Raw genomic sequence first — 11,297 nt, 5'->3', positions numbered from 1 at the left:
CCCGGTTAGCCAAGCTTTCGGCACCTCGGGCTCAGGCACCGGCCTCTCGAGTCACGGAGTCGGGCATCGTACGCACGACGGGGCCCCACTCTCGGATCTGCTCGCGCCCTCCGGGTCCGAGAGACGTCGTTGTCGGGGCTGGTGGCGCCGTCGTTGGGGAGGGGCGGCCGGGGAGGAGAGCCGTCGGCTTCGTTGCCGCGCTCGGGGCCGCTCGGGCGCGCTCGTGGGCCGGCGGGCGGAGCCTAGGCGGGGTCGATATCTTGGGCGCGCGGACCGTCAGACAACAGATAGCCGAGGAGCGCCTCCGCGTCCGGCTTGCGACGCCGCGGCACCGCTTCGGCCTCATCCTCGTCCTCGTCTTCGCAGTGGCCGCCGTAGACGTCGCTCGGAGCTCGCCAGCAGGGAGCAGACCAGCCGGGGCCAACGAGATGAGAAGGTGCGTGCGCGAGATCGGGCCGTGCTGACACGGCGACGGACCACGACCGCGACGTCATTGCCGTGCACGCACACACGCGCCCACGCGAGCACATACACACACACACACACAGAGTGAGAGAGAGAGAGAGAGAGAGAGATAGATAGATAGATAGATAGATAGAGTGAGAGAGTGTGAGAGTGTGAGAGGGGGGACGCGCGCACACTCGTACTTGCGACTGGTAAAATTAAGCGAGCGAGCGAGAGCGCGCGCGCGCCCAATCTTTCACACAAGCACACAACGAACGCACGCATACAGGCACTTACACACGATCGCATGAACGCACGCACGCACGCACGCACGCACGCACGCACGCACGCACGCACGCACGCACGCACGGACACACGTACGCACGCATTCATTTGCGCATGAACCCGCTCGCGCGCACGCGCACGTGTGGGCCTGTATGCATGTACACACATGTATGAGCGTTATACAGAGTCATACACATAACCTACGCGCTACGTCAGGGTACGAAGAGGTGGGCGGTGTTGCCGGATCGCGCACGTCCCCGGCCGTGATATGCGCGCGCGCGCAATCTCGAGTGAGAGAGAGAGAGAGAGAGAGAGCGAGAAAGAAGGAATGGAAGAAGGCCAATAGAGAGAGCGCGCGGTGCGTGGTTGCCACGTCGACCGCCTGCTTTCCTTTGCGCTCTCTCTACCATCGCTACCGGTGATTCTCCGCGGCTGTCTGTTGCGGCTGCGTTTCTCACTCTCTCTCTCTCTCTCTCTCTCTCTCTCTCTCTCTCTTGCGCTCTTTCTCCCTCTCCTTTCGTGCGCGCGTGTATGCGCGTGTGTATGGGCGCGCGCCGACGAGAATTCGCGGGCACGCGCGCAGCAGTGCCTCGTGTCTCATCGTCCCGTCTCGCTCTGGCGCACGTGACTTTTAAATGCCCGAGCCAGTTGGAGTTTGGAGAGCTCTTGGCTCTTTTCACCTTACTCCGTTTTTTCTTGTTTTTTTTTCCCTTTGACGGTGCCGTTGCTCGCCCTCCCGCGATCTCTCAACTGGCGCCGAGGGCTTTAACTCTTGGCCTCGACTGTATCATCGCCGATGTAAACAAAGTGCGCACTGACACCACGTAACGACGTACGACATCGCGGTTGCGGGGAGGAGGAGGGATCGTGTCTCCCGTCGGCAAATTGATTCGCTCGTGCGACGACGCCGAGATGCGGTTGTTCTACGATGAGACAGCCGTCGACGAGTATTTGTTTAAACTCCCGGGCGAAATTTGCGCTCTAGTGGAAGGTGCACGTCCAGGCGTAGCCGCTTGCCTGTAAGTAAAATCGCGCACACTCCGGATTTCCCGCTGCTCGCGGGCCGACATCTTCTCGAATGCACTTAGCTCCGGCGCTGGGGCCAACTCCTGGTCAAAGGCTTTTCACAGGGCGAACTAAAAGAATAGCGAGAGTCGCCGTTAAGGTTAGAATCGAGCGATGAGCACACGCTTCGAATACATCCTTAGGCAGAGTATATCTGTTGCATATGTGAGTCAAACATGCGTCATAGGAATGCCTACGGAGGCGATACTCCCGTTGTTTTACAACGTTACGTAAACAGTGGAAAAAAAAGAAGCGAGCGAATGCTTACAATCGGCTAAAACAAAGGAAGAGGGGGGGGGGGGGGGAGATCGCGCGCGCGGACTCGACGCAGTGATGGTGGTGCATCGGGATGTCACTGTGAGATGCAGCGGAAACGTGCTTGTGCGACATCCCTCGTTAATATTCGAGATGCACTTTCTATTGGTCGCTCTTGATCAATTCGACACTGCCACCCACCCCTCGGTGGCTCCTGACGCGGCAAATCGAGGCGAGCTCGCGTCGCGCACACGTCTATCCACTTTATCTATACGTGCGCCGAGTTTATATTCCCTGCGTGCGTGCGTGCGTGCATGCGTGCACGCGTGTTTGTAGCGCGCCCGCTCGCTCGCCTATGTGTACATGGGCGCGTGCATGTATATATACAAACTGTGTAGTAGCAGGGGGCAGGTGGGGGGGAGGGGGGGCGGCAGCGAGGAGACTCTTCGTCCCGTTTCTCTTTCGCAACTCCTTTCTGGGCTGCCGTCTGCATGCCACATTTTTTTTCTGCTTTTCTCTTTTTCTTTTATCTCATCGGGAAGCCGTGATGGTCGGCAATGAGGGAGTGGGAGCGAAGAGGAGGAGGGTCATATAGCGATAACAACAAAATACACCTATGTGTGATTATTCGACTGGTTGCTTAAAATTTCATTGCCAAAGGATTTCAAACGATCTGATGGCGATAGTCGGCCCATCCGAATGTCGCTTTTCTTATACACTTTTGCCCTTTTTATTTCTTTTGTTTCTTTTTTTTTTTTTTTTTTTTTTTTTTTTTTTTTTTTTTTTTTTTTGTTCTTTTTTGTTTTTACATTTTTCTTCCTCCCCGTCGTTCGATTAATCAACTAGTGTAATTAATTGCCTGTGCGAATTTTAAGGGCATCATGCGTTTCATCTCTTGCTACAATTAAAGTTTGATGACTATGAATAGCCAAGGTATTTTTGTAGCGGAAAAGGTAGGCGTTTTTCGCTCGTGTCTGTTGTACGTATAAATTGGTAATAATAATACATTGATTTTGCCAGAATCCAAAAATACTTTGGATAAGCAAATTCTATACTTCCTTCACTTCCTTATCGAGCCAATCGATAATAACGTGGTTTGCTTGCACGTTCATACCAACAAATACAATATTGTTAAATTAGCGATCGAATAATGGATAAAATACTTGGGAATGAGATATTTTACTCGTTGGTAATCGTACAAACTTTTGGTTATTATTATTTTTTTTTTTACAATTCTTAAAAGACTATTGACGCGTCTAACGTCGACGGAAAATCGCGTATTTACGCCAGTGATAAAGATTTAACATAACACACAATATAAAAAGTAATATCTTGCGTATTTTAGGACAAAAAATGCTTCGTAGTAGGAAGCTTCGAAATAATTGCTACTGCGCATGTCGATTCACGCACGGTAACGCGTGACTCGAGAATTTTTCAGATGCTTAAATAGTCTTCTAAATGAAAAACGACAAGAATAAATAAAATCGCTGAGGTAAATGCGACAAAAGATTTTAATATTCATCTATGGATAATTAATTGTATTGACTCCTAATCGAGGATAAAAATGAAATTATAATAATTCCGCATGATACAGTCATTGGCAATTGTAGCCAGTAAAGTATCAAAAAAAAAAAAAAAAAAAAAAAAAAAAAAAAAAAAAAAACAGGCAGATATTTTTAGAAATGATTATTTATTTTTGTCTCATTACGAAAACCGATTGGAAGAAGTTAAGTAAATGCAAGTATGTACTACCTAACCGAGACAGAAGTACAATAATTTAATATTAGCCCTATTTAATATTGACTTCTTTAGCGGCCAATAGTTTGGTCCGCTAACTCGTACCTCAAAACTTCTTAACAACCTGAAAAAATTTATCTAGAATTCTCTTGAAAAAAAAAAAAGAAAAAAAAAATCATCCGATAAAATAAAAAGAATCTATGATTCACCGATCGCATTAAAATTGGGAGGGTAAATTTAAACAAAAATCTTTAATTATATTTGCCAAGATAGAACCTACGTGCTATTTATGCATATACTATTGCGTGTAATTGATTGGAAGGCATAAACTCTTTTTTAGGTGTTAACTACGGTATTTGTTTTTATGTAGATCGCGCGCTTACGTTGAGCTTGCGTGTGGGTGTTGGTGTGCGCGTATGGGTGTTGGTGTGCGCGTGTGCGCGTGCTTCGTACGTGCGGACGGGACAAAGTAACAAGCGCGTCAAATTGATTGGAAAGCAAGCAAAGCGAAGTACGTCGTATGAAAAAAAAAAAAAAAAAAAAAAAAAAGGCTCGTAGCTTAAGCACGAGCGAAATGAGTTCGCGCGTGGCGTAAGCCATTTATCAAGGACCGTCGAAAAAAGGGACGAGATTGTAGTGAGATCTGGAGAAAAAAAGAGCAAAACAAATACGCGTAGCAAAGAAGCGCAGCCGCATCTGTATAATCAACCTTGGGGAGTAAAGAGTCGGTAAAAACTTGTTTTCCAGGGCGTAGGACGACAAGATGGAGCGGCCGCAGGAGAGGAGGGAGCCGGACGACGACGCCGGACTCAAGGAGAAAGAAAAGCCCCTTGTCAAGGACCTTAACCAGCACATCGTCTGCCCGCTTTGCCAAGGATATCTCATAGACGCGACTACGCTCGTCGAGTGCCTGCATTCCTGTTAGTATATCCGGCGCTAATATATAATAATCTAACACCTGCTGCTCACCCGCCACTCTACCTTTGGCCTTCCCCTCTCCCGTCCCCCGCCGGCCAATCGTGCTTTTGCTCATTTCTGGCGTTGCTGTCACTACTCGGAAGTCGACGTACGCATTGGAAACTAAATGTACAATGTATCTGGGAGTTGTTTGCTTAGCAGAGTCCGCGGCCACGACGAAACGCGACTCTAAGGCTTATTTAGCCATCGCATAAATTTCCTTCTGGGTGGCGAAGTTGTTTCGTCAAATCCACTTGTGCGCCCGTATTTCCATCATTCTCTCTTACGCTTAAGGATGGATTTGGTTTCTCAGCCTCGCCTCCCCTGCTTTTTACTCATGCACCCTTGTCCCCATTTTCTCGGAACTCATCCGAGCGAATGACGACCAGTTTCATTTCAGGCCCTTTCTTCCTCCAGCCCCGTTGCATAATTATTTCCTCCTAATCAATCGGCAATTCTATGCTACACTACTCCTAAGCGTCTGCGATAGTTCATTAACCGTCATATAACGATAACCACACGGCAGTTCATCCTCTTTTAACGTATTCTTTTAGCTGGAATGTACGTAAATTCGTCGATAATGGTCATTTTCAAAGCAAATCCTTTGGTGCCTATCAAAGCCGATGAAACACGATGTCGCGTATTTTATTCTGAAATTAGTTATCAGTGTTTAATATACCGTATGAGAGATGTCAAATTTTCACAATAAAACGACAGTTACTTGCAAAAATTGGTTTTCAAAGCAAAAAGGGATTTGGCGTTATTCGTATTCGTATGTGTTGTAGGAGCGTAGATTGCGCGGTCAAAACGAATTTTGTCATATGCATAGGCCAATGCTTTTACATTGTACAACTCGAGCGCTTCGATCGCGCCCTTAAAGTACGTCTAATATTATGAAATATAATTAAAATTCATCGTTCACCGAACAGACCCTCTTCCAATTAACGAGCTGCTCAAACTTAATAATTCGAGCCAATAATCTAACGTTCATCATTAAAGTGCTTAAAGCGCAAACGATCCAAACTGCTACGAGCTATATATTGAGTAACGAATGCATAGATTGAGAATATCGCGATGATCCCCGATGCCGCTCCATAGACACCGCGGGCGAAATAATGGCAATAAGGTGGCCGAGCCGAGCCGAGCCGAGCCGAGCCGAGCCGAGCCGAGCCGAGCCGAGCCGAGCCGAGCCGAGCCGAGCCGAGCCGAGCCGAGCCGAGCCGAGCCGAGTCGAGTTGAGTCGAGTCGAGTCGAGTCGAGTCGAGTCGAATCCGTATCGCGGGCGCGTATCGTAATCCCAAAATAATCGTGCGTGGGCGGAGGTGTGCCCTCGGAAAGCGTCCAGTCCCCGCTTATGACGGCGGTGTTCACAGTTTGCCGTGGCTGCATAATTCAGCGGCTGAACGCCGGCCCGAGAGCCTGTCCAGTGTGCAAAACCGCAGCGGTCGCGCCCCTCGCGGCCGACCTCGGGCTCCAGCGACTCGTCTACTTGGTCGTGCCGGGGCTGTTCAGGTCCGAGCAGGAGCGGCGCCGACACTTCCACCAGGCTAATCCACAATGCCCGGGCCTCGGGCTGCCGCCCCTCGGCGCCCCGGACCTCGGCTTCGACGACCTCGTTAGTCTCAGTTTGTGCGAGCTCGGGGCCAAGAGCGCGGCGAGCACACGCTATCTCAAATGCCCTGCGGGTGTCACCGTACGCCACCTCCTCAGGCTGTTGATGCTCAAACGGGGATGGGACGACAACGAGGGAGAGGGTCGTCAACAAGGTCACGGCAAGATCGAGATGATGTACGACGTTGGGCCCGCCGAGACCAAGGAAGATCACGAGGTGCTCGACCCATCCTGGACCCTCATGGACCTCGCCTGCATTTTCGACTGGGAGAGGGTGAGTTCTCCATTGCTTATTCTCGATACCCACTCCATGTGCTCGCATCCTCCCTCATAATCGGTACTTTTTACAACGATACCTCTCCCCCCTTCGTTTTGCCAAACGTCGTTGAGGCTTTCAGCTTCAAAATTTCTATTACGTCATACTTAAGCTGCTACTTAGTCACCTCGTCATTACGCTAATCTACTCCGTTATTATAATAATTATCATGACAATGCACTCTACTTTGCTCTCTCAATACCGTCTCCCCCATTGGACTTTAAAATTTTTTTACATTATTTTCAGATTTTTATTCCTAAGATCGCGTCATGGATATAAGTTGCGCCGAAGGTTATTAACATTGGCAATTTATAATTTTCGTTCGATCGACTCTAAATTTTTTCACTCCTCAAAGTGAGACAAACGCGCTAATAAAAAAAAAAGTACAAAAACAAAGTATTACCTGTATATTGTTAATTTATCACGATAGGCTTTATGATTATCGAAAATCGAATGTAAATTGTAAAAAAGCCTTAATCACGACCACGCGATACTTAATAATTATTTGGTAATATATTATTGATTAATTAGGCATTAAACTTAGACCTCGATCTTTCAATCTAATAAACTCTTTCTAAATCTTTTCATTACATCGGCAGCTCAATTGGTAATTGAAAATAGCAATCGACTCGCAAATCCAAGGTTTCGCATATATTATTAAAACTCCACTCGGTCGAATGGACACGAGCGAAATTATGCCAGTTTTGCGCACATAATGCAAACAAACCTTGTTGGCCTTATAATTTCAGGAAGCTCCGATGAAGCTTGTATATCGTATTACCAGAACGGACGAATTCACGGCCAACAAGACAGCGAGTGAGGAGGACATTAACAGTAGCGTCGACAATGCCAGCACTGCCGGCGCGATTACCGACGCCGAGAGCAGCAGTCCTCAAGCTATTGAGAATATCCCAAGACCACCGACACCTCCCCCAAGTCCTAAGCCAGCCTTGATTTCGCGCTCCGACGTTCTTGACAAAAATGCGCGTCCACTTCCTGCGTTAGTGCCGCCGCCGCCACAACCACCGCCGCCACCGCCATCAACGACGACGACGATGACGACAACGACAACGACGAGTACCGTGGCCGATCAGTACCCGAGCTCGAAGGATCTCGAGCCGAAGAAGCCACGGTGCGAGGTTACGCCGGTGATGCGGGCCCCGGATCCACCGGCAATCAGCGAATCGCACACCAAGCCGCGAAAGCTACCGAAACTCGAGCACCAACATAAGCGCAAGAAGCGCCGTAACAAGCGCGTCATCGCCGAGATAACAACAACCCCACGCGAAGACTTACTTAAACTGAAGGTTCGTCTAACCCCGTGTCCACCGCGAGTAACCCAGAGTAGCGTCGGCGGTAGCCAGTCGAAGGACAAGCTGCTGCAGATGAGAGCTGTGCGAAAGGAAAAGACGAAAGGCAGCGGCTCGCAGAAACAGCGATCTGGTAGAGAGCGCAAGTCGAGCCCTGCGAGGGAAGAGGAGAAGCAGGCGCCGACCGAGGAGATGATCGCGAACAAGCATGAGCCAGTGGCCGTCGTCGAAGTAGTCAACATAGCCGAAGTCTTCCCGCCTCCAATCGCGAACGCGAAGAGTAGCGAGCAGCCGGAGCCCGAGGAGCCACCCAAGAACGAGGATGTGCTCCGTAAGCTGGGACTGGTCGCCATAAGCGAGGCCAACAAGACTCGTCAAGAGAGGTCAAAGAGTCCGGCGCAGACGGCTGCGGAGAAGGCCGATCCGGCGGTGGAGCGCGAAAAATTAGAGAAACAATTGCGCGAGAGCAAGGCCAATCGCGTGCGTAGTCTACTGGCGGAGAAGCAGATGCGCGACACCCTCAAGAGCATAATGTCGAACTCGAAGGAAGTGTCGCTGACAAGTGCCTCGGTGCCCTCGTCCTCCTCGTCCCCCTCCTCCTTATCATCATCATCATCATCCTCATCATCATCGTCCTCGTCGTCGTCCTCGTCCTCGTCGTCGTCGTCGTCGTCGTCGTCGTCGTCGTCGTCGTCGTCGTCGTCGTCGTCGTCGTCGTCGTCGTCGTCGTCGTCGTCGTCGTCGTCGTCGTCGTCGTCGTCGTCGTCGTCGTCGTCGTCGTCGTCGTCGTCGTCGTCGTCGTCGTCGTCGTCGTCGTCGTCGTCGTCGTCGTCGTCGTCGTCGTCGTCGTCGTCGTCGTCGTCGTCGTCGTCGTCGTCGTCGTCGTCGTCGTCGTCGTCGTCGTCGTCGTCGTCGTCGTCGTCGTCGTCGTCGTCGTCGTCGTCGTCGTCGTCGTCGTCGTCGTCGTCGTCGTCGTCGTCGTCGTCGTCGTCGTCGTCGTCGTCGTCGTCGTCGTCGTCGTCGTCGTCGTCGTCGTCGTCGTCGTCGTCGTCGTCGTCGTCGTCGTCGTCGTCGTCGTCGTCGTCGTCGTCGTCGTCGTCGTCGTCGTCGTCGTCGTCGTCGTCGTCGTCGTCGTCGTCGTCGTCGTCGTCGTCGTCGTCGTCGTCGTCGTCGTCGTCGTCGTCGTCGTCGTCGTCGTCGTCGTCGTCGTCGTCGTCGTCGTCGTCGTCGTCGTCGTCGTCGTCGTCGTCGTCATCGTCGTCCTCGTCCTCGTCTTCCTCGTCCTTGTCATCCTCATTATCCTCATCGTCCTTATTATCTTCATCGTCCTCGTCATCAACCGCGTTGTCGTTATCGTCATCGGCCTCCACAACGGTAGCCTCCTCGTTATCCGCCTCGTCGTTAGTCTCGCCGTTATCGGCCTCGTCCTCGGTCTCCGTATCCGCCTCCTCCACCGTCACCGTCTCCGCCTCCGCCTCCGCATCCGCCTCCGCCACCGCCTCATCCGTCTTGTCCTCGGTGTCCAGCCAGTTGCCCGCTCCGTCCCCAGTCGTGTCAGCCACGTCCTCAATTGGATCGTCCATGGCACGCAGTGGCACCCCGACGACGAGCGGCGCCAAAAGGAAAGAACCACCGCCGCTGACGCCTCTGAGGAACGTCAAACGACCGAACGTCACGTTCGCGCTGAGCTCCTTCTCAACAGGTAAATACGAGTCGCCTCTTGACCTCAGCAGTCCATCTCATGCCTCCAAGGACAACGTACTCGATCTCTCGTCCGGTGTGGGTCTCGGCAAAAATCAGGAAAAGCCCGTGGGCATCCTCAGGACCAGCAGGACGTCCGCGGACAAGCCCAAGGAGGAGACCAAGAAGAGTCAGGATTCGAATTTGAGAACACTCTCGGACGCCGCGGTCTCGCTGTTGGGCGATCGGAGTGCTACTCACATGGAGAAGCTGGCCAAGTTACCGCAAAGCTACTCGAGTGCCTCGGCTGGATCAAATATCGCTGGGAAAGTCGCTCTGAGAATACCCCAACCCCATCAAAGAATCACGGGCTTTGGAATGAAAATCAAACCCAATATTGGCGTGAGGCACATACCAAATCCTCAGGCAGTCGTCGCTTCCCAGTATCGAAATCAAAGGACCGAATACTTCAATATTGCCCACCAACCTCCATAAGTATAAATTTTACTTAATAACGCTTTATGTTTCATCTTCTTCCCTTTATCCTTAGATTGTATTTATACTCGCCGATTTCGTGATTAAATAAAGAATAATGGTGTCGCATACGTGCGTGGGTTTTCCTTTGGGGTGTAGTCAAATGTTTATCGATAGTACGTAAATGGTTTAGTATGTCAGTATGTGCAATATATAGATTCAGTAACGGAGGAAGTGATAATTACGTAATTATTTGGCGCGTCGATTTTAAATCGAATATCATACCGAGTGTGTATTTATTATAAAGAGATATTTTCCGTACGACGACGCGAGCGTGCGCGCCCCCGCGCTCAACCAAGCACACACGCGCAAACACACACACAAATACACATAAACGCATGCGCGCGCGCGGATCATAAAAACATAGAATGTTTTCCAGGTTGTATGCGTGGGTGGGTCACCTAGATGCAACTACAAACAAATAAACGAACGCACGCACGCACGCACGCACGTTACTGAGTCAATTTTCATAATGATAGTAGGTGGTTGGATTATATAGATGTTTCACCCTAAATTTAACAATGTGAGCCGAGGCTGGTTCTTGGATTTTTTTTACTGTAATATGCCAAAGTTCTCATCGTAACTCGTAACAAATAATTCATTATTAACAAATATTCGACATGTTTGATATCTAATCGTAACGACTAATGAATCCATAATTTTTGCTTATTCGTTTCTTAAAAATTTTAAAACATAATTTACTTTTATTTAATTATATTTTATTATTAAATAGCTTAAGTTTATAATATGAAAATCTATCGGTTATCGTGGCAAGAAATAGCCCTTGTAGAACAAGGCTTTAAAAAGAAAATGAAAGAAAAAAAGAGAGAGAAAACAAAAAACGATCTAACAACTAGTAGTGCATGCCCGTTTCAATAAACTAGTATCGAATAAAAGTTTTCACTCGTGAAAAATAATAAATGATTATTTATTTCTCTCTCTCTCTCTCTCTCTCTCTCTCTCTCTCCTTCCCTCCCCCCTATCCAGTCCCCCCTCTCACCATTTACCCTTCAATCCCTCCCTATTCGCCCCCCTCCCAACCAAATCTCCACCCCGCAAATATACGAGTATTTCTACGGATGTAAAAAATTCTCTGATGCAAA

At 49.8% G+C, this 11,297-nt stretch overlaps 1 protein-coding gene across 1 annotated transcript; it reads left to right on the top strand.

Annotated features, from left to right (window-relative positions):
- The first annotated feature begins 283 nt into the window (after positions 1-283).
- On the top strand, positions 284-10,172 carry LOC105365537 (serine/arginine repetitive matrix protein 1). Its single transcript, XM_011503730.1, is given in 6 exon segments — positions 284-436; positions 4,534-4,706; positions 6,117-6,628; positions 7,420-8,572; positions 9,566-9,999; positions 10,002-10,172. Coding segments are annotated over 5 exon segments (2,427 nt in total). The 5' UTR covers positions 284-436; positions 4,534-4,549.
- Positions 10,173-11,297: the final 1,125 nt, after the last annotated feature.

The sequence above is a fragment of the Ceratosolen solmsi genome, unplaced genomic scaffold (genome assembly GCF_000503995.2).
Source record: "Ceratosolen solmsi marchali unplaced genomic scaffold, CerSol_1.0 scaffold8, whole genome shotgun sequence".
In the NCBI taxonomy this organism is placed as follows: domain Eukaryota; kingdom Metazoa; phylum Arthropoda; class Insecta; order Hymenoptera; family Agaonidae; genus Ceratosolen; species Ceratosolen solmsi.
This window is presented reverse-complemented; position numbering and strand designations above follow the sequence as displayed.